General features: G+C 37.4%; 1 protein-coding gene across 1 annotated transcript in view; it reads left to right on the top strand.

Moving 5' to 3' along the window:
- The window catches only part of LOC124145672 (unconventional myosin-VIIa-like), a 103,232-nt gene extending 87,600 nt beyond the window's left edge, over positions 1-15,632 (top strand). Inside the window, exons 31-42 of the mRNA XM_046515543.2 lie at positions 2,886-3,008; positions 4,786-4,952; positions 5,201-5,277; positions 5,857-5,938; positions 7,314-7,395; positions 8,201-8,301; positions 9,146-9,265; positions 10,686-10,750; positions 11,876-12,044; positions 12,225-12,308; positions 13,324-13,443; positions 15,141-15,632. Of these exons, the coding sequence (XP_046371499.2) occupies positions 2,886-3,008; positions 4,786-4,952; positions 5,201-5,277; positions 5,857-5,938; positions 7,314-7,395; positions 8,201-8,301; positions 9,146-9,265; positions 10,686-10,750; positions 11,876-12,044; positions 12,225-12,308; positions 13,324-13,443; positions 15,141-15,314 (1,364 nt within the window). The 3' untranslated portion in view covers positions 15,315-15,632. The remainder of the gene's footprint in view (positions 1-2,885; positions 3,009-4,785; positions 4,953-5,200; positions 5,278-5,856; positions 5,939-7,313; positions 7,396-8,200; positions 8,302-9,145; positions 9,266-10,685; positions 10,751-11,875; positions 12,045-12,224; positions 12,309-13,323; positions 13,444-15,140) is intronic.
- The last annotated feature ends 8,793 nt before the right edge of the window (positions 15,633-24,425 follow it).

The following is a 24,425-nucleotide window of genomic DNA, read 5'->3' as shown; positions in this document are numbered from 1 at the left end:
GACATATTGTTTTTGGCACGGTTCCCGTCGGCGTTCCCACCGTTTCCGGACCATAACTCAGAAACCGTTTAATATTTTTTCGCGAAACTTTGTATACACATTAACCCAGTACTGAAGTGGTGCCTTTTGCTATTTAGAGATTTTTGACATTTTTATTTTTTCTCGTTTCCATGGAGATAAGTTGAACATAGGCTCTGAATGGGGGTAAGCTTTGTTTCCTGACCATAACTCAGAAACCGTTTAATATTTTTTCGTGAAACTTTGTATACACATTAACCCAGCACTGAAGTGGTGCCTTTTGCTATTTAGAGATTTTTGACATTTTTATTTTTTCTCGTTTCCATGGAGATAACTTGAACATAGACTTTGAATGGGGGTGAGCTTGGTTTCCGGACCATAACTCAGAAAACCGTTTAATATTTTTTCGCGAAACTTTGTATACACATTAACCCAGCACTGAAGTGGTGCCTTTTGCTATTTAGAGATTTTTGACATTTTTATTTTTCTCGTTTCCATGGAGATAACTTGAACATAGACTCTGAATGGGGGTAAGCTTGGTTTCCGGACCATAACTCAGAAACCGTTTAATATTTTTTCGCGAAACTTTGTATACACATTAACCCAGCACTGAAGTGGCGCCTTTTGCTATTTAGAGATTTTTGACATTTTTATTTTTTCTCGTTTCCATGGAGATAAGTTGAACATAGGCTCTGAATGGGGGTAAGCTTTGTTTCCTGACCATAACTCAGAAACTGTTTATATTTTTTCGCGAAACTTTGTATACACATTAACCCAGCACTGAAGTGGTGCCTTTTGCTATTTAGAGATTTTTGACATTTTTATTTTTTCTCGTTTCCATGGAGATAAGTTGAACAAAGCTCTGAATGGGGGTAAGCTTTGTTTCCTGACCATAACTCAGAAACCGTTTAATATTTTTTTCGCGAAACTTTGTATACACATTAACCCAGCACTGAAGTGGCGCCTTTTGCTATTTAGAGATTTTTGACATTTTTATTTTTTCTCGTTTCCATGGAGATAACTTGAACATAGACTCTGAATGGGGGTAAGCTTGGTTTCCGGACCATAACTTGGAAACCGTTTAATATTTTTTCGCGAAACTTTGTATACACATTAACCCAGCACTGAAGTGGTGCCTTTTGCTATTTAGAGATTTTTGACATTTTTATTTTTTCTCGTTTCCATGGAGATAAGTTGAACAAAGCTCTGAATGGGGGTAAGCTTTGTTTCCTGACCATAACTCAGAAACCGTTTAATATTTTTTTCGCGAATCTTTGTATACACATTAACCCAGCACTGAAGTGGTGCCTTTTGCTACTTAGAGATTTTTGACATTTTTATTTTTTCTCGTTTCCATGGAGATAACTTGAACATAGACTCTGAATGGGGGTAAGCTTTGTTTCCTGACCATAACTCAGAAACCGTTTAATATTTTTTCGCGAAACTTTGTATACACATTAACCCAGCACTGAAGTGGTGCCCATTAGTTGTTTGAAATTTCTAAGTGTTCTTTTTTTGTCTCTGTTATTTAGTAATGGAGGGTGGGAATGAAGAGATGGGGTTTAACGTGAAGTAAACGAATGAATGGGGGTTAGGGGAGTGGGGGGAGACATATGTTTTTACGAGTAAAAACACTTTCTAGTTCTCCTTGGTGCAGGAGTTTCATGAAAAAGTGTGCACTTTGTGATAAAACTTGGCACAGTTGTAGGCAATGACATTCAAAATATTTTCAGATATGGGGCCACCCCTAAAATTTCAATTTGGCTGCAATGGAGGAATGAAATGTAAATCTCATATGTTACGGTGGCCCATAAGGGACATGGAGTCTGTTTTTCCATATTTTGATATTTCACTTACTTTTATCATTACCTTTTACAAATATGTGATAAATCATGTGTGAAGAAGATATTGAATCGCTGAAAAGTGAAACGAAAATGTCAAAAACTAAAATGAAAATGTCAAAAACAAAAACGAAAATGTCAAAAACGAAAATGAAAATGTCAAAAACAAAAATGTCAGAAACAAAAATGAAAATACAGAAAACTATTTCCACCGCGGTGGGAATATTATCACCCAGTGGAAATAGTTTTCTGTGGTTTCATTTTAGTTTTTGGCATTTTCGCTTTTGTTTTTGACATTGTCGTTTTTGTTTTTGACATTTTCATGTTAGTTTTTGACCTTTTCGTTTTGGTTTTTGACATTTCCATTTTAGTTTTTGACATTTTCGCTTCACATTTCAGCGACTCAATAGCTACTTGAAAGTACATTTTCCATGTTTCAGTTGTTTTTATACATGATTTATAACATATTTTTATAAAAAATTGTGTTCATTTGCTAAAGGTTACGATAAAAGTAAGTGAAACATCAAAATATTGAAAAACAAACTCCATGTCCCTTATGGGCCACCGTAATATGTACATAAATATATTATGAAAAATTGAAAATCTTACAATAAATTGAATTTTTTAATGCTTTTCCTATATTACACTATGCATTTTTCCTTCTTTCGATCTCTTGCCTCAAATGTTTTATTACTAATCAAAGGTGAGCTTCTGTATCTCCTCCACTCTAGGTTATTCTTCCTCTAGGCCATCAGCAGTAACCTGCTGAATTGCAGAAAACTTGGTCTAATTCTCCTGGATATCAAAAGAATTGGTTTAAACATTGGATGCTGTACTAACATGGCAATGTCCTGACATGTGTTTTCATATGAATTTTAATAGGAATAGATATGAACAGACCCAAAGAGAATAGCTCTACAAAACTACATAGTCTGTGTTCTATTTTCATTTGTGTCAGCCATTATTTCAAATAAGAAACTTCTTTTAGATCATAAATTCATGACTCCAGTACTCTATTATTTTCAGGTGCAGGTGATTCACATGACAACACTGGAATGATACAGAACCTTATGCTGAAGTGCCTTGAGAATGACCACCTGTGTAATGAGTTCTATATGCAACTGATCAAGCAAACAACAGATCACCCTGGTAAGAGCTGATTCGATATGAAAATTTCAAATTTCTTTAAATGTATTTCTGTCTGTTTTATGTAATTGTTTTTGTTTTGTTTTAAATCTTTCTCTAATAGCATCTATTCTTCTGGATAAAGCTTTCACTGCCTCTACAGTAACTCCCCCTGAGTCCCTCAGTCTCTCTCTCTCTCTCTGTCTCTGTCTTTCTCTCTCTCTCTCTCTCTCTCTCTCTCTCCCTCTCCCTCTCCCTCTCCCTCTCCCTCCCTCCTAACATCACTAATAATCTGCATCATGTAATGGGTCTTGCTTAGAGGTGGGCCCAGATCTGAAAAGGTTGAGTGACCTACGTATATGGTCAAGGTAACAGTGAAGGTCATTCCCACAGTATGTTTCTCATTTCATCTGAAATGACTTTATCTACATGTATTGTTTTTAAGTCTCATGCATTATATTGGTATATTATATCAATACTTATCTATGACAAGTGATGACTGACACAGTGACCTATCATCCATTCCCTCCCCACTAAGTGTTGCCAATTATAACAAAGACTTGTATCCTTGTTTAATGATAATAGATAACACTTTTGTGTTATGATGAGGTTTATTAGTTCTAGTCTTGTGACAAGTCCAACCAAGCGCCTGCTCTCCAGTGTAAAACCTGACAGTTACCGTTTCTGGCGGTGCCACCTGAAATTGTTACCCATGGTATATCTTCACACTGATGACTTGACCCGTAAAGATCCGGGGTAGAGTAGGTCTTCAGCAACCCATGCTTGCTGTGAAAGGCGACTATGCTTGTGGTAAGAGGCTACACTGGTTCTAGGTGAAAACAGCTATGTGAATGAGAACTAGGAATACAAATCACATACCAAAAATTACTGACAACTCTGAAGGTATTGAAAGATTTTTACAAATATTTTTGTAAGTGAGAAAATACCACAAGTTGGTGTAAATGCAGTGCTGCTATCTAAAATAGATAACACACCTTCAGCTTTACAGGATACCAATTGTTGCTGTAAATACCAACTTGAATAACATAAGTGTTAGAAATTGGCACTAGTCCTATAGTCCTTGCCAAACTGCCCAATAGTTAAGGTATCATAAGGACTACCTGTAGTATAAATCTTGCCTTTTTAAGGGTTTTTCTGCTTAACAAGAACTAATGGGATTATTTTCCGCAATATTTAGATAATTATAAACCTGTAATTAGTGGTGCAAACATTCAGACACCTGTATCAAAACAAAATGCTTTTGTTAATTCAGTGGGGAAAAAGCCGGACCGAAAAAGCGTGAATGATTACTTAATCTTAATATTCTGACAGTATTGTGCAATTAGTTCTTTTTGACAATCTGAACGATCTGTGTCATGACTGATGCAGTGGAGAAATTATATTGCATATTTTCCATTTAGATTGCATCAAATATGCAGGATTTCTGCATTAGGGTAAACCGGTGCCGCATCATACCAAAAGATGTTGAAAGACTGTACTTGTCGTAGCCCCGTCTCGTGCCCGGCATTAAAGCAACGACAGGTTGGCTCAGTGTGTCGGCTGTATCTGAGTGGGGTATTCATGTTAAACTGCAGCGTTGTATCCCAGTGGGCTAGCACTATAAAATCGGCATTAACAGTCCAGATGTACAATGAACACTTTCTATTATGACTGTACATGTATCGTTATCAAGTTTGTTATCTATCGTGTTGTCTGATTTTTCTGGGCTTTTTACATATAGGAATGGTTACTATGTATCCATGGTAAATGGTTGAATTGTCTCTATTTCAATGTCTTTCAGATCCTAACAGTCAAGTTAATCGTAGATGCTGGCAACTAATGTGTGTGGCAGCTGGGGTGATGGCTCCAGCTAATACAAGAGTGCTGAAATACTTGCAGGTGCATCTGAAGAAGTGTTCTCTTGACACCACAACAGAAGAAGGCAAATTTGCAAGATTCTGCTTTAAGGTATGTTTCCATTTTGATTTTTTTTCTCCAAAAAGGGAGGGTAAATCATTTCATTGCTACATAAATACTGTACAATACTGTCCATCATATGTGCCCCCCCCCCCCCAATTGATGTATAGTTCAGTAGTATTTGATCCAAATAGTTCAAGATACTTTTTTCTGGTGGCAAGTGTTGTGCACTGAGGACATGTTTGAGATTGCGGCTGCTTTTTTAGGCATAAGCAATAGACGACTTTCACTTTTTTCAGACTCTTTCAAGAACCTCGGATGCAAAAAGAAGAACATTCCCACCATCTAAACAAGAAATTCACTGCACAGTTCAGAGGTGAGGAAGATGTTCTGTAGGATTTGTTTGGTTATTTTTTAATGCAGCACTCAGCAATATTCCAGCTATATGACATCGGTCTGAAATAATCGAGTCTGGACCAGACGATCAAGTGGTTGATATCATTAGCAATGATTTACACAATTGGGATATGATGCCATGCATCAACCAAGTCAGAAAGCATGACCTCCCGATCCTGTTAGTCGCCTCTTACGACAAGATTAGTCGCCTTTTACAGCAAGAATGGGTTGCTGAAGACCTATTCTACCCTGGATCTTCATGGGTCTGTTCTGCAGGATGTAAACAATATATGTGTGTGTGTGTGTGTGTGTGTGTGTGTGTGTGTGTGTTTTTGTGTGTGTGTGTGTGTGTGTGTGTGTGTGTGTGTGTGTGTGTGTGTGTGTGTGTGTGTGTGTGTGTGTGAGAGAGATTCACATAACAAATCATTTCGACTATTCTGCCTATGACAAGCATTTCTCATACAACAAACCTGGACTATTCTGCCTATGACAAGCATTTATCATACAACAAACCTGGATCATGTAAATGATATTTATATGCTTTTTGGGTGTTTTATAGACGGCCTGTGACCGAGCATATGTACTTCCTGAATGGTGAACATCGTATCATCGAGTTTGATTCTGCAGCAGTATGTGGAGAGGTATGTTTAACTCACAGGTATAGTTCTGAAATTTTACCTCCCTGAACAATGTGAGAAAATAGTCATGAAGTAATTTGTTGTGCAAGAAATTTCATTAAAGCAACTGAATTCAAAGCACTATTGTGTTCATTTTTATCTCCCCTTCATGTCTTCAAAGTGTGCTTTTGGCATTATTTGTTGGCACTGCACACAGAAACCTATCTTCTTCAGGGCTTGATTTGACTATATGAAACATGCACCAGTGCAACCTATAATTGAACAATGCAGCCTTAATAATGTCTACATGCATCAAGTGCATGTCAAAAGAAAATTCAAATCTTTTTATTACCTTTGGACACACTCGGTATATCTAAGCATTATTTACCATACTGTTACATAACTAATTGCTGTAGTATGTGCAATTCATGACACATGACACATTCATCAGAGATTTTACTGTTTTAGACTAGCTTATGTATATATATTTCAAATTGATAACTTTATGAGAGCAGGGTGCAACCTGGTTTTGTCTGGTGCAATGAGCTTTTCATACCAACATGCACCTGGTGCAAGTTAAATCAAGTTCCTAATATCGAGCCCTGTTCTTCTAGACTACTGAACATATCAAATCTCATCTTGTTCTTCATGTCCCTGTCTACAAGAGCATGCTTTTCATTATAAAAAAATCAATATGGCCACCACATCAGCCCATAATTTTGGATATACAAAACCTTTATTGCATCAACTGTGTGATAATGCCATGTGATAACAGGCTGAGGTGAATAATTTTTTTTAATTTCTATTATAAGGTGAGCTCACTGGATTGAAAGCAGTTTGTTTAATCTAATATTTAGAATATTTGCAACTTAGCCAGTTATCATTCTTTCATCCCGACGCAAAAAGCCTTCTTATTTCCCATCTGGACATGCTCCCTTCTGCCTACAATAAATGAAGCCCTCATTACTTCCTTCTTCATTCGGGGCGGTCGGGTAGCCTAGTGGTTAAAGCGTTGGCTCGTCACGCCGAAGACCCGGGTTCGATTCCCGATATGGGTACAATGTGTGAAGCCCATTTCTGGTGTCCCCCGCCGTGATATTGCTGGAATATTGCTAAAAGCGGCGTAAAATCAAACTCACTCACTCACTCACTCACTCACAGTAATATGAGGTTCTGTGACGTCATCACTTTCGTGGTCTAGGCACTGTGTGATGAGATTAGCCACACAACTGGTTGGAACAATTTCTTTTTCAGCTGGACCTCACACAGCTTAGACTCTGTTGACTTCGAAAGTCCATTAATATGTGTATTAAAATGAATAACAAGTCTCCATGATATCGCCTGTCACAGTGACTCCTTTTCTTGTCAGTGTTAATCAATTTCAACAAATTTGTTTCAGCTCACCAAAATGATAAAGGTGAAAATTGGAATGCGATCAGATGCTGAAGGGTTTGCTATGTATGAAGTAATGAGTGGTTCAGGTAGGTGTGTGTTTGGCTCAGCGGCCAGTAATATTTGTACTTATAATGAGATTCAGCTACTAAGACTGATATCAAAATGACAGAGGGCTTCATAAATAAAATGCCTTGTATTTTGACTTTATAAAATGAAACTGATTGAACTTTCTGTGCAAATGATAAAGACTTTATATTATATACCTGCTATTTCAGCTATATTTTGATTCATATATTTCATTAAACTCTAGCACCATCATATAGCTGGAATATGGCTGAATGCAGCGTTAAACAACAAACAAAGCAAAAACAAAAAAACCCATTAAACATGTCATTTGTAACATCACACAAACACATCTCCTGGCAACAGAGCCACAGTCCTGAAACCTTCTCTGTTACTTTTTATGCTTAATACACTTTAGCTCAATTTCATCAACCCTCCAAAACTTAAAATAAACTAATGGTCAAATCCTGGCTTGGAATCTGCAACCAAGCAGTCATTGATGAAATTTAGTGATGGAAAAATCACTCCTTTCGACTTTAGTGAAACATAGTGAAACATAGTGAAACATAGTGAACATGGCGGTTGTGCTGTATGTGAGACTAACTGGCCAATAGTTACCTGGATTCTTTTTGAAATTTTGGAACATATTGCACTTTCAAATTGGAACACAATGACTCTGCATTTTGATATAAACAATATATATTTCCAAAAAGAAGGAATGGGATTGTGAACAGGCAAAGCCTATTAAACACCTCTCACTCTGCATTTTGCATAAGGAGATATTAAGAAAATTTAAAAGACCAATTAATAATGTGTGTATTTTTTCAGAGAGATGCATGGCAGTGGATGAAAGACTGTCTGACACACTGAGCAAGTGGGAAAGACTGTCACGAAGTGGAGCTGTCAAGGACCTGAAGCTTATTTTCAAAGTAAGGATGGAAAGAGAACAGCCAGTTTTATTGGGAGCTACTTCACCCTTATTCCTATTGATGTATAGTACAATCGCAGGGCTAACGATTGCATTATATTGGTAGTTGATACATCGTTACACTCCAAGTTCAATCTCTCTGTAACAAACACCTATTTGGATGAGCTTTTTGAACTTGTCAAGGATCTGTGGCTTGATAAGAAGCTTCATCTCCAGAGGAACATCAGCACCTAGTGTCCTACTGACACACAAACCAACCAGGGAGCCGGTAGTTACATGTATTGAAAACATTCCACCTGTGACAATATAACTGATGGCATGCATAAATGAAGCAAGTGAAAACATTTTTTCTATATTTCTCCTTATACACAACCTTCCCAGCCACAGACAGTGCCCTCATCAGTCCATTGGTACTAGAACATACTATCACTGTCCGCGGTATACCAAACTGGAAGTTGTACATCAGACTAGAATCTAAATATAGTAACTTCCTGACAACTAATCACTGTCCAAACAAACTACAATGAGCGTCTACTGAAACCCAAAATAAACAACGTAACACAATTACAATCACTGTTGAACAATAAAATACAGTACCATATAACATAGTTAAAGTTTTGTATCGTCCAGCATTTAGCTTATTATAGTTTGCTTACACTTTTGGCCTTACGTTTCTTTGTTGGCTGTGTAAGTACACCACAAACATTGCAATTCTCAATGCTGACATCAACTTTTCTGTTGTCTACATGTACAGCTGAGCTACAGTGTTGTGGCACTGATGTTGCTGATTTAACTATTGTACATGTATACATGTGTACATTAATCCAATCAATCTATGCTTACAGAAACGGTTGTTTATCAAGCCTTACATTAACTCTGGGGACCCTGTGGAGTGCGATCTTGTGTTTCACCAGCTGCTCGAAGATGTGTTTGAAAAACGAAAACCTCTTTCCACTCAAGATGCTGTAAGTTTTCCAGTGATACTTGTTTGTCTATAATCATGACTATTTACTCTTAAAGTATCCCATAATGGGCTTATGAACCATTAGTGATTCCATCCAGTTCTTTTCCATATATGTGAAAAATTGTCAGAAGATGTTAGGCACATTAATTCTTTAGTATAAGTCAGACGTTTGCATCTATCAGGTAGGATTTTGGCAACGAAGGACCAAATCAATCATAATACCAGTTAATGATGACATAATATAAAGATTAACTGCATTAACTTTGTGGCTGTCTTGTGCTGACATGCATTGTATGCAACTTGGCAGGCTTCAGTTAACATTCATTCTCTGTTGCCAAATCAATTCCATGAAGAATATTTTCTGTTAGTGGTACACTTGCTTTTATACAAGGCACCTGTTGTCCATATTTGGTTGATGCTCTTTATACAGGGACATGCAACAGAATGCCTTTTTGAAAACTAGGGGGATAAAGGTAAACAAAATTCTGAAACAATGACCCTGCTAGCATTTGTGTGGTTTGTATGATCAAACCACAAAATTGAATATCAAATCAAGTCGTAAACATGAAACATCAATCAACATCTAGAAATTACTTTTTTGGGTTGAGGCCAATCTTTGAAAGAGTTTTAATAGAGGTTAATCAAAGGTCAAGGTCACAGTCCAGGTTTTTGTGAACCTACCTCTACAGGCATTGAACGTTTGGATTTGCATGTTTCTCATCAAACCCTACCACATCAAATGTCAAGTGCATGTATGTCAAGGAAATTGTCAAAAGTAGATGTATCATTTTTTTCTTGAATGTGGCACAAAGAATTTTGACATAGAGGATATCCTTCAATGGATCTACTCCATGTGGACCTGGGGAGTTCTTTTAGCATGTGCACTGAGAAGGTCAAGTCTAGATCACAAGAACATTCTCCCCAAAATGTTTGTGGTTACGCTTTCTCTAAAAGGATTTTTACATGTATCATTTCATGCATCATGTGATATGTGACTGTTCTAGCATGGTCGCCCTGCTTTGAAAAGTTTTTGGTCAAGATAAGACATGTAAAACATGGTCGTGTCATTGTCAGTTTGTGAGGCATGGTTACTGCTACCGAATCTTTATATTTGCATGTAGGGTTACAAATCCTACTGCATTGAGGCTAGCTATCAAAGGTCAGGGTCATCTTAGAGGTTATTGTGGAATATGCTTGTGTCATTAGTAACTATTTTTACTTGTACAAGCCTGAGATTTGACAATTGTTGGATCTTAAGAAGTTGTCTTTATTTAGGTCAAGGTTTGGAAATAATGTAAAAACTTTAGAAGCTTTGAGGAACTATGGTAAAGGGTATTCCGTTTCTGGAGCATATCTTGAAAACGGTCTATTTTCATTTAGAGGTAGATACTTAATTAATGTTCATAAAACTATTATTTCAGGTTCACCTGTGTGCTTTAAAAGTTCAGTCGGAGATCGAGGACATGAGTGGAGAGATTGATTACAGGTATGGCCAGTGTAGTCAAGCAGAATTTAAGGTGGTTGTCCCTTGCCAAAACATTATTTGGAAGTGGGTATAGAAATGGGCTCTACGTCCATCCGTAATGTTTGTTTCCTGAGCATAACTCACAAACCAGTAAATATTTCTTTGTGATACTTTAGAAACATGTCGTACATGTGCCGAACTGGTACCTTTTGTTATTCAGGAAATTAAGAAAATTGATGCACTTCTAAGGCAACAAGTCTGATAAATGTTGTATTAAAGTAAAGTTTCCTTCAAGAGCACACTTCACATTTCTTTGAGAAACTTTGTTTACACATTAGGCAAGTGCTGAATATTGTATGCTCATCAAGCCACATCAGTCATGATCAGTTAAAATATTCTATAATTATTTAGCTCACCTGACTGAAATTCTTGTGTAATTTTTCTGTCCTGGCCTGTTTGTCCAGTTGTCCATGGGTCATCATGTGTATTGTCTGGTGTGTGTCAAAAGTGGTGTATGAGTAGCCAAACTCCTTTTCCAAATTGCACAAGATTGTGGGGTGGGGGGGGGCTTGGGCGGGAATATATCATACTCTTGTAAATCTTTGTTTGTATCATGGGGCAAACGTCTCTGCATATTTATGTTTATACGTTTGTTGTCAGTAGCTATGCCGAAAATATCTGATTAGCAATGCTGATAGCAACATACTTTGTTGACATATTTAACTGATGACTACATATCCAGGAGAGTTTAGGGGATATTGGAACCTCAGTAGAAGTCCTGGTTGTGATGATAATTCATTTGATTTCATGGACCTGTCTAAATGACTTATGGGGCATGGGTGGCCCAGTCTTCTAAGACGCCACGATTTGCTGTGCAGAGTTGCATTCCTTTGGCACGCCAGAAACCTTTTTTTGATTGTGGGTTCGAATCCCAGTTCGCCCCAATTATGTTTCTAGGCTTGTCAGCACCATACCTGTGCTCGTGGGTTTCACCCAAGTGGTAAACGTCTGAGACCTGCATCACTTTGGGCTTTGCTCCACATTAAGCTGACACGCCGCGATATAACTGGAATAATGTTAAAAGTGGCATTAAACCCAACTCACTGACTCATTATATGATTTATGGTGTTTTTTATTTATTTCCAGCTCTGTGGTGAGAATACTACCAAGGGATTTGAGGATGATGATAAGACTTGAAGATATCTCCACGACTCACAAAACTGTGCTGGATATGAGTCCCCAGAGTGCCGTCTTGTCCTTCATTCAGGTCCTCATGGCCTGGCAACTATTTGGTGCAACAGTCTTCGAAGTTGGGGTAAATAGTTTCAAAGTATTTTTTTGTCATCATCAGATTACTCTTGATTTATTTATGAATTAACTGACAAGATGTTTTCTGTTGACATGTCAACAATAATACATTACGTAATGTAGAATCCATTTCTCACATGAACTTTATCTGTATCCAGAATAAACAGAAAGTGGAATTTTGTTTCAGCAAACATATACATCTGTCCTTCCCAAAACTCTTCTGTTGGCTGTTGACCAAGGTGGAATACATCTTCTGGAGAGCAAGACCTTTGTAAGTAACGTTTTCATGGGTTATGCCAACAAGAGAGGATTAGATAAATTAAAAATGTGGACAAGATGACAATCAAAATATGATTAATTTACAAAGAGACTTTTCTTGAATAGTCTGCAGTTAACCATATAAAACCATGAAGCTACTAATATCAATGAACCTAAAAAGGTTTAGTCTGTCTGCGAGGAAATTATCTCATAGGATGTATTTTTCTTAGGTGATCTTTCCTCAAACTCCCAAATTTATCTTTTGGTATAGCAGATTATTTGAAGATTTGTGTTTACCCTTTTGTACTTTTGACCTGCACACTTTGTTCTTCCAATTTCAAACATGCAACCAAATTGTAAAAACAGCCTGTGCCAAAAATACACGATACCTTTTTTCAATATCGTTACAAGATGATACACTTGCTGAAAGAAATTACTTACTATTTGTTTGACCCCTGGCGTTTTTGTCAGTGAGATATCGCAAAATGTGTTGTAATTAATGTTTCAAGTTCACTACAAATATAGCCACAACGAACATGTGTCTACAGCTAGCTTTTCCTTTTGAACCTGCCCTGAAATATTTTTTGTCAAGAAGTTTCCAGGCGATTTGACGTAAATATGTGTATCGTGATACATATTGTATCGTGGCCTGTGTATCGTGATAGGTATTGTATCATGACCTTGCTGTATGTATTCACCCCTAGTTTGTATGTAGTGTTAACCTGTTGACTAAGTCTAGTATATATGTGCTGTCTATTTCAGCAGTCATGGTGTTCATATTTCTCGTGAAATCAACTTTCCAATAGCCTTCAATATCCATATTAACAATATTATGTATCAACTTTTTGTAATAGCCATGTGTAGCTTGAAAACTCTCAAATGGAACATAATTATGTTTGGTTACTTGTAAGTGATTGTATTTTGATATTGGACAAAGGAAAGTTGATATCCACCTTCATAAAATTACATCAAGAATAAAGTGTACTAATATAGCAGCCTGTCCACTGAAGTTGTTGATTATTTTGTAGAGAGTGCTCGCTGCCTACAGTTACTCAGAGATCGTTCACTCGAGTCCTGCCATCAAAAGCATCATGATAGTCATTGGTCATGTTGCCAAGGGAACAAAGTTCATGTTTAATACAAACCAGGTGAGTTTTCCATTTGAACATTGAAAGAAGGCTATTTTGGCTTGAAGAAAATAGCCATTACGTCTAAAATGTTCTCCCAAATTACTTCCCTTTATTTATCAAAACTGCTGAACCTTTGTTTTCATCCCTCGTAAGTACTCAGCCAGTAGTTCGAGCACAGCTAAAGGCTCCGATCAGATGGGAATTTGTCATGTATAGTACAATTATCCTAATCATGTTCTCCAACTTCCAACCAAATTATTTGTTTGAGCATCATGTGCATATACTTTAAGATTAATGCCTGGGCTGTCCATATGCTTTTCATGAAATGTGAGTATTTGGCTGTGCTCTAAGACAGGTAGAGGACTTGTGAGAGTAATTTACAAGGATGAAAAAGAAACGGCTTATTTGTAGGACGGTGACCAACTGAATACTTACGAATCCCCTAATGCGATGTTGTGCGAATTTTTGTCGAAATCCGTCTAGCAGGTGTCTTGCTTAACCTGGATTAAGAGGGGGTTCATCACCAAAGCAAAGAGCTAATAATTAAGTGTTCACCAAATTAGTTGTTTTATTTAAGATAAAGAAAAAGATGAGGATTTTTGTTTAAGAATCAAGCATTGTACAGCACATAAAATACTAGATATTTCGGGGTGGATATGTACAGTGCCCAGCCGAAACAACCTTCAAGAAGCACAAAACATGTTTAGATGAAAAAGAAACACGAAAAGTAAATACAAGCACACCCACCCATTCGACCCTAGGTCTCCATGTCCCCTCATGTATCTACACATATACCCGCATACAGGCACATATATTTCACTATTTCTATGCCATTCTTTGTGAATCCATACACCTGACATGCGTACACAACACACCATATCCCTACATCCATCTCACTATTTCTACCCCAACACTTGTGTATCATATTCGGCATAGATTCATCAATTTTGACACCACTGTTCAGGTCATTAATTTTGTCAACCCGGTAATAAATAAAACCAGAGAATAACGGTGGCGACAATACGCAACCTTGCTTTACATCACCATGAGTATACAAAATGAAAGCTTTCATTTATCAATATAGCAAACAAAGGTAGAACATTTAGGTAGCCTATGGTTGTTGATTATAAAATAAAACATATACACATGTTCAATAGTTTTGAACATATTTAGAAATATCAAATTTCATCGCTCACTGCATTATATGAAACTGAAAGTTGGTGAACTAACTTACAAGATGGCCCCTCAGGTAAAACAACAACAGTTTAGTGGATTACGCATCAAAGGTTACCACCCTGAGACTTTGTGAAAATAATTTGGTCAACAGATGGACGTCCTGCAAAGAAACAGTTGCAAGAACAATAGTGGAAGGCTTGGCCTCACCCGTGTGCGAGTGGTATAAAACGTAACGAGGGACGCATAAAACCCCATCTGCCCAGAGTGATCCTGCTACAACTTATAATGTTATCTTTTCTTATACAGAATGATGACTGTTTGAGTTTGTTAGATAACTGATGGAGACTACTGCAGACATTATTAATATGCCTTTGAATATATAAGCATGTGAACTACAGTCCTTTTTTAGATGAACAACGTGTACAAATTGTCCGTGTAAAGTTGTCAAATATGAAAGCCTTGTTACAGTCATCAGTTTGTAGTCACTGATAACTCTTATTACAATCCATGGTAACATTTATACTTTGGCATATTTTCAGGCATCACAGATAGCGCATCTGATGAAAGACTATGTGGATGAATTACAAGTACAGGGTCTTCTGCTGCCAACAGAGGGCACACAACGCATGTCAAGGCTTATTGACATGGATGAGATTGAACGAGAGAGAAACGGTTCACAAAACACTGTGATTCTTGCACACAGACAGGAGTAGATACCAAAAATCCTTACATGTACTGGTATTATGCAGTTTGGATGGATTTAAAACAGTAAAATCCAGATGAAGTCACCGAAATACTTTCTATCCTATACTCAATGCCAAAAGAAATGCGAACCATCGAAACATATAGGGAAATATGTACGTTAAGTATGTGTTTCCAATGTGTACCACTTAATGACAAAACTAAGAATCAGTCAAGTGTTACCACAGTGTCTTTATTCTAATCACGTTGTGCTGACGTTTTCCAGACTTTACACGCTAATCCTGCATGAGACAGTGAGTGAGTATGGTTTTACGCCGCTTTTAGCAATATTCCAGCAATATCACAGCGGGGGATACCAGAAATGGGTTTCACACATTGTACCCATGTCGGGAATCGAACCCGGGTTTTTGGCGTGACGATCTAACGCTTTAATCACTAGGCTACCCGACCGCCCCTGCATGAGACAGACAGAGCATCTTGAGTCATGGATCTATGACGTCACATGTGCAGCGTTCATGAGCATTGGTTCACACAACATAACAGTATGTTAATTTGTGCATCGAACCAAACTAATATCTCTTGAATATGAGTGTTTCTTCATATATTAAACAATATGTATCGCATTTGCATTTCTTTTGTCAGTGAGTATACATTTGCTGATGCTAATGTGATGGAATTTAATTCCATCGCTAAGTAAAGGTTTCCAGAACTACATGTATGAGAATGACGTTTGTAATGTTGTATTTGATGCCCTATCTTTACACTTTTTGATATGTGCTTTACATTATATGTCGCATTCCTTTCATCACGTCAGTCACTCCTACCCAATGATATTAAACACAGTGACATTAGGCTTAATAAAATAAAAGAATTGGTTCTCAGGCAATGGTTTTTTAAAATATAGTGCGGGTGGGCGGTGTCATTTTTGTTGTTGTTTAAAGAATGTAACCAAATAAAAAGTTGTTCAACCAAATAAAAAGTTGTGTACAGTCAACCTGGGACAGGGCCTCCCTACATAAATGTGTTCCTTGATGAGTAAAATAGTGGAATACAGTATTTGATTACTGTTGGATTTGGAATATTTAAGGATTTTTATTTATTTTTAAAAATGGAAATAAAAATGAAACGTGCGGCGGACTTTGTGATGAAGCAGGTGGTGCCTGAGAACCAAGATTTTTATTTTTTAGCCTTATTTATAATGTGTGACCATCAAAGTTTGGTGAATATTGTATTTCAGAAGAATGTACTCTTCCACTGTGAGCTGCTGATATTTCTGATGTCGTGCATTTGACAAGTCTGTCAACATAATATATGAATACAGTTACAACCACTGAACATTGTACATTTCTAGGATATGAAATGTCCAAAATACACTATGCACTGTGATCTGTCAAACTAGCCGGCTGTAGGCCTTTAACCCTCTGGATGCCAGAGTGACATACTTGTCCTTCTTCTTCCACCCACACCTTCAGCCCTCACTTTGAACACCAATAAAACTCAAAATACACCACGTACACACAATTACACTTCATTGTTAGGTATTCTGCAGCAGATTCTGTTCTGTGACATTAGAAACTGTCATTTTAGGCAAACAAAAATTATGAAATTATGACCCCAGAAAATTGGGTACATTGTAAATCTCGACAATTTTTCCACATTACTAAATCACTGTTAACAGCATTAGTGCATTTTTATAAAAGTTATATCAAATATTTACTCAGAGAATTGAAACCAAACTTGTCTGAAATGTAAACAAAACAAAATTCAGATTTTTAACTGTGTTGCATTTTCTCCTGTTTTGAGAGATCCATTTATCTATTCATTGCATACATTGGCTCAATATTTTTAGAATATGCATGGGAAGAGTTTTGTAGCAAGAAAATAGATACATTACAATTATTTCTTAGAATCAACAGAAATTGTCTGAGTTTCTGTCCTGCATGATGCCATGACTGATACAAAATGATGCTCAGTCGACAAAGTTTCTGACTATTTCTCTTGATTACAAGGAAAAACATAAAAACAAATAATGCTCCGGATGTCAGAATGGTTTTGATTGCTTTAACTTACATGACACATTTTATGTATATATACGATCCCAGAATCAATGAAAGTCCCTTCGTAAAATCTTGAGCACTGATGTGCAGGTGAACACGCCACTTTGTAAAAGTTGGTCACCCATTGTGATGTCATACGTCAACATTGTTGTACATATTTGGTAATTTCTTTGGGGCCGGATGAATAAAAGAACACTTACAGATTCCAAATGAAATTAATTTTGCGTATCTGTTACATATCTTTTCACGCAATTAATTTCACTATGGATATTTGTGTCGATATTATATCATACATAGATTAAGGCAACACAATTTTTTAACCTTTGATAATCTCCAATTTCTTTGCACATAGTCTACATAAGAAGTCAGAAGTGATATTTCTTATCTTAAGACAAGTGTTAGAAGATGAAATGTAAATGTAACTGCAACATGTACATATTTCCTTTGCAGTGTTTAGATTTTAATTTATTTTCATATAAACAGGTTAATGAATAACCATTGGTGCCAGACAGGTGCATTTTCTATTCAAGACATCATTTACTTGGTAAAAACAGTCATTGTGTCATAACAAATCTAGATTTTTCATTCTATGATTGAAATTTAGGTGAGATATATATTCATCAACATACTAATGTTGTCTTTCTCTGACATCATCAAAGGCTTAAAAAAAACTCGAACAAAATGGTGTGAAAAATTTGCAGGATTTTCTTTTGCATAACAATATATCGGACAACACACAGCAGTGTCCGTTTTTCATACCAGTTTAATATTTTCAGTATCATAAATTTACACCATCAGGTAGGAAATTTAATATCCACCATCTTTGCATAATTTTATAGCCGGAGGTAGATCCAGTGCTGTGTGAGCACTATTCTCGCACATTGGTCACTTTCAGATATTATGAAAGTGTGCATCAGAAAAATAACTTGGCATCCAGCGGGTTAATGACCAGAATGAATCTTATGTTTTTCTATGATATCTGTCAGTCAGCAGAAGAAATGTAATAAATCCATGTGTTACGAGTATGTTTCCATGCGTGCAACAGTGTTCGAAATTAAGATGGAATTTGAATCTAGGGAATGTAAATCTTTAACTTTTAACATTAGCATTCTTACAAGGATCCCTTGACTCTCCTGCTTAATTTCGAACCTCGCATTGAGTCATAACAAATATCAATGGTTGCTTCCTTGTTACTATCAGGAGACATGTTACTGGCAGAGCAAGTTATATTGGAAATCAAATATGTTGAGTGTAAATACAAGTTATTTGCAACTACTATATGTTTGGTATTGGTGGATTATGGAGGAGTCAAAAAGAAGTTGATGACATGCCACCAGAACAGATACACCAAATGAATGATATATAAATTTATATAACTGATGTGATATTTGTTTGTCTTATTTATTTAGCTCATCAGGACCAAAGGTTCAAATATGCTTATGGCTGATCTTGCATCATACTCTAAAATGAAATTATTCATGGCATATATTAGAATAAACATAATAAGACCTTCTGAAAAATCTCTAATGTCTTCATTCAAACTACAAGGTTAAAGAATATGAAACATTAATATGATTTGTGAAAATACAATGGAATTCAGCTTCATTCCAGGAAAATGAAAAGAAAATCTCAATTTATTTGTTTAACAAAACAGGAAAAAATTTAAGTTTTTAATAGAATTTTTTAAATCACATCGAAATCTATCACAAACAGTTGTAACTTTATGAATATGTGCAGACCATATTATTACTTTGACTTTTTAGCTCATCTGAAGGTATATATCGTGTTTTGTTTTTCGTGACAGCCATATTGAAAATACTATTTTTGGTTATTTCTCTGCAATTTTTTTACAAATTTGGTCTCTCTTTTAGCCATTTGTGGGATCAGTTCTGGGGCTCTTTGTTTATAATATCATGACCTTGTTTTGATCATGCTGTTAAATTCTCTTAAAATTCATATTTTGGCTCTGTAAACTTCTTTTTCTTTAAAATTGGCAGACTGAGAGAGCTGAACTTTGGCATGTATTTTCTTATGATGACATCATATTTTGTTTACATCATTAGAATTGAGTTTTAAGTAATAATGCAGAAATTATCTCACGAGATGCCACATTGGTATTGTACTTTTGAGTATTTACTGAACAGCTGCTGGCCTGGTAGCATATGTGGCAACAATGTTTCCTGACCAAAATGGCAACAACCATTGCAAAGCATATGTGGCAACTACTGCTGCCAGCCCAAATAACAACTACCACTGCTGGGCTACCATATGTGGTTGCCAGACATAAGCTGTACGAGTGAGTGAGTGAGTGAGTGAGTTGGGTTTAGCGCCGCTTTTAACAGCATTCCAGTTATACCCTGGCATGTAAGCTTAATGTGGGAGGAAAGCCCGAAGTGATGCAGGTCTCAGACGTTTACCACTTTGGTGAAACCCACGAGCACGAGCACGGATATGGTGCTGACAAACCTAGAAACATAATCGGGGCGAACCAGGATTCGAACCCACAATCAGGTTTCTGGCGTGCCCAAGGGACACAAATTCTGCACAGCGAATCATATCGCCTTAGACGACAGGGCCACCGGTGCCCTCTGTACTCTTGATGATCCGGGGTAGAATAGGTCTTCAGCAACCCATGCTTGCCGCAAGAGGCGACTATGCTTGTTGTAAGAGATGCCTAACGTGATTGGGTGGTCAGACTCGCTCCCAATTGCTTAAATAGATGTTCATGATGTCAATCACTGTATTGTCTGGCCCAGACTCGATAATTTAAAGACCGTTGCATATAGCTGGATATTGCTGATTGCATTTAACAACAAAGGACAGGTAAGGCCGGAGAGGTTCCCACTGAAAAGCAGGTAACTCTAATTGTTAGTATTAAGTATGAAGTAAGTTAATTTGTTGATAGTACAGGTAGGCCTAAAAAGATGTTCAAATATTGAATAAATTGTGAAAAAATCATAGTGACTGCAATCTTAAACATTTATGTGACATATTGCAACATAATGCTTTACGTGGTGGATCAAAGGTAAATTAAGGGACCTACAGCACATCAAAGATTGGTCACTTTATTGTAACACGACCTAATACTGGATACATGACCCAGTGACCCCCTGTAACCCCAACTTTGGCCTTGGCACTTTTACCATCCTCTAAAATATCTTCTCCTTTGCATGTTACTGCATAATTGATGAAGTTGAAATTTGGCATATTTGTAAACTTATCCTGCCTCACACTTTGCATTTCTCTGTTCTCAGCCAATCCTAGAGCGGAAACACTCCTTGAACCAGTTTCCAGCTTTAAAAAAACGCCTCACTCGAGCTTATCCCAGCTGTGACAATGGTCACCACTATCACTTGCAAAGCATGGATCTTGTGCTGCCTGAACATGTGATCTGACCTGCCAATTCATTCTCTTTCTTATCGTGATTTGAGTTGAAGGAGAATAAAAACTTACTCTTGGGTATTTGAGTTCTAGAGTTATTTGTAAATATGAACAGAAAGGAAAGGAAGGTTTGTGACCAACTTTTTCTACACGTGATCCACACATTACGTGCAGTGACTGCCATGGTGTATGTCCCTGGTTAGACAGATGTGAACATTGTTGAAACTTAGCTGATGAGAACTTTTAACTCTACAGACATAAGTGTGCTCGGATACGCGATATGCGCTCTAAGTCTGCGTCTTTCGAGCATGTTTCGAAGGGAACAACGAAGGTCCCTTCATCGAACAATCCGTAACTCTCTGTTAGGGAAGGTTCAGACTCTTTTTAGAAGCCTGACCTTACGCCCATATACTCTATAATTCCTCATTCAGTAATCGTACGACTAGATAAGCCAGCCGAATCACATCTTCGGCTTCCTCTCCTAAAGACCTCCGCATAGAGGTTCATGGAGCCCTCCCCCCAGGAACACGTTCGTCAAGAGATATCACTAACTACCAGCTAAATTGGTGATGCTTGACTTAGGCAACAATTTAGATAATGCCATCACTTTTCTCAAATGAATGCGTGATGGACTTAAGACTCCACAATTTAACTTAATGGAGTGCTGCACACATCATATGGGGCCACTTGACACTTCACCGGAACTAGACACTGATATTCAGAAGCTCAATCCCAAGAGTCATATGATAATTATGGAGGATTGGGATGCATCTTGATACGGCCATTCTCCAAGTTCCTATATGCAAGGGAGGCTATTGCCATGTTCATCATGGACCAACCATCACTTCTTTGGCTACATGACGGAATTATGAAGAAGAGATACTAGTTTATAAAATATACATCTGCAATCGCTTTTGCGTTTCTCTTTTAGCAGAGTATAGAATAATCTAATGTTATTGTCAATATATCTGAGACATAAAACCAGTTTGATTTGTACTCATTTGGGGAGAACAGTTTTCAATCGTTCAGCAAGGACAGATGATAAACGTTGTTAAGAACAACTCAACAAAGAAATCGATCTCCTACTCTTAAGATATTGTCTAGGCTTATCAGAAGTAGGTATACACGTGATAATACCCTGTTTTTGTGTCACAGAGAGACTGCCAACTGTAACAATAATTCAGTGACCTTAATAAGAAGTATCTTCCCAAAAGGACTTATGGAATGAGAAGCCATCTGACACAGGGCTTTTATTGTTGCTGGACCTTCAATAGATTGAAAATGTTTGTCTGTCTTATAAAAAGTTTATCATAAAAAAGACTTTGCTCCAGAGGCAATCTCTGCTGTCTTATACAATAGTGAACAATCCTCAATTTCAATAAAGGACATGTTCTTGCCAATATTATTTTTATTTTCTTAGTTATAAGAATATCGTGACACTCTCATCTTCATCGATCATTTAGCTGTCCGTATTTAACATCACTGGCTTGCATTGTTGGAGCATTATCTGTGAACATAGCAAGAAGAAGGTTATCAGAGGCGCAAAGAAGGCGTATTATTAGATGCATTCGACAGGCATGACCTTCACGAGCATTGAACGTCACCTCAGTCCTCAGGTAGCTGTACACGGTAATCAGCAGACTGGTACGAAAACAGGCAAACCAATGCTGTACAGGATCTACCATGGTTAGCAAGACCTCGCATGACGCCAAGGCGTGAGGAGATAGCCCTGCTTGGACTTACACGTCTTCAACCATTTGCAACATCTGTTCTGAAGCAATAATGATTATCCAAATAGGTGGATGTCAACCAGAACAGTGAAGAATCAATGAATTGGTGGGAATGAAGTCCAGACGGGAGAATCCCTTCCATGACGATCATCATCGAAGATGACCGCCTCCGTGGTCTAGTGGTAGAGCGTCCGCCCGGAGCGGAAGCGGAAGGTCCGGGGTTCGATCCCCGGCCGCGTCATACCAAAAGACGTTAAAAGATGGTACTTGTTGTTACCCTGTCTGGCGCTCGGCATTAAGGGGCTAAAACAAGGACTGGTCGGCTCGGAGTCAGTATACTGTGTCTGAGTGGGGTATTCATGTTAAACTGAGGCATGGTATCTCAGTGAGCTAGCACTATAAACCGGCATCAGTCCGGACTAGTACAAGCACACACACACGCACACACACACACGCACACACACACACACACACACACACACACACACACACACACACACACACACACACACACACACACACACATCGCTATACAAGTGCAATAATCTTGGACGCGACGTATAACCCCATTTAAAAAAACTATCAAAAAAGGAAAGTAAACTTAATGCTTGGCCAAATTTACATGCCAACTATGAAATGTTGGTGTTGCTTAGTGTATCAGAACCTTTAGATGAACGTTCAAATACAAGACCATTATAGATTCGTGGTAGTTTGAAGCACAATAAAGTGTCTCGATCAATGAACCGGAAGAGGATAACAACTGATCATTGGGGCATCTTTGTAACTATGTTACTTGATAAAGCCATGTGACATCTATCTAGCTTCTGACTAAAGGGGGGCACGGGTGGCCCAGTCGCCTAAGGCGCCACGATTTGCTATGCAGAGTTGCGTCCCTTGGGCACGCCAGAAACCTATGATTGTGGGTTCGAATCCCGGTTCGCCCTGATTATGTTTCTAGGTTTGTCAGCACCATACCCGTGCTCGTGGGTTATAAATAATATAAATAATAGTACACCACCAAAGACTGTAGAGCCACAGCGACAACTCTAAACGACTTGTGTCAAGAACCGACGACAACCACAGCATCCGCAAATAGATAAAGTGTTTTCAAATATATATATAAAAATTGTTAAAATGTTTTAACACATTATAAACACATTATCACACATTAACGCCCTTTGAAGAAACTTAAGTACAGGAAAATCGAAACTGGAAACTCTAACACTGCGCTTGTTGAAAGGAGAGATCAACGTGATCCATTATGCCGATGTTGCCTTGCATCTTCTAAAATAAGACTCAAGTGAGTTGCATACTGGTGTTGTTAAGTTGTAAATTTGTAAGTCCATATTGATGAATTTAGAATGCAACAATGTGATGACAAATGTGATAATACTTTGTATGTATTAATCTGCATATAGATATTCACATAAATATATTTTGTACATTATTAACCTGTGTTCATTTGTATCGTTATCGTCAGATTTACTCGACGAACTAACCTACAATGTTTGAAAATAGCATAAAAAAGTCCAATATACCCCATGCCACCAAGTCTCTTTGTGAGTTTATACAAGTAAGCTCAACGCAATAGAAGGAGTATAGAGGGTGGCGTCGTTCCGATCAAACCTATACTTATTTGTTCTTATATTGTTTATTTGTTTGTGTTTTGCCTCTTGATTGCATGTTCTCGGCATTCTGCTCCGATTTTTATGGTTCGGAAATTTATGATTTATGGAGTATTTTTAAAAATTCTGAAAATTGTAGTTGGTCTCCGTTACTTCGTTACCAAATTTCATAGTCTGTAGTGAATTTGAAATGTATATTAACTGTAAAAACGCATAAACATATTTTGGCAAAAAATTGCAACAAATAAGGAATTCCCCAAATTAAAACAACATTTTATACCAGTTTATCATTCTTAATGGACCCCATATTGCTGCTAAACTCCAATGTA

This window comes from Haliotis rufescens, unplaced genomic scaffold, assembly GCF_023055435.1.
Source record: "Haliotis rufescens isolate VD_foot unplaced genomic scaffold, xgHalRufe1.0.p SCAF_3, whole genome shotgun sequence".
In the NCBI taxonomy this organism is placed as follows: Eukaryota; Metazoa; Mollusca; class Gastropoda; order Lepetellida; family Haliotidae; genus Haliotis; species Haliotis rufescens.
This window is presented reverse-complemented; position numbering and strand designations above follow the sequence as displayed.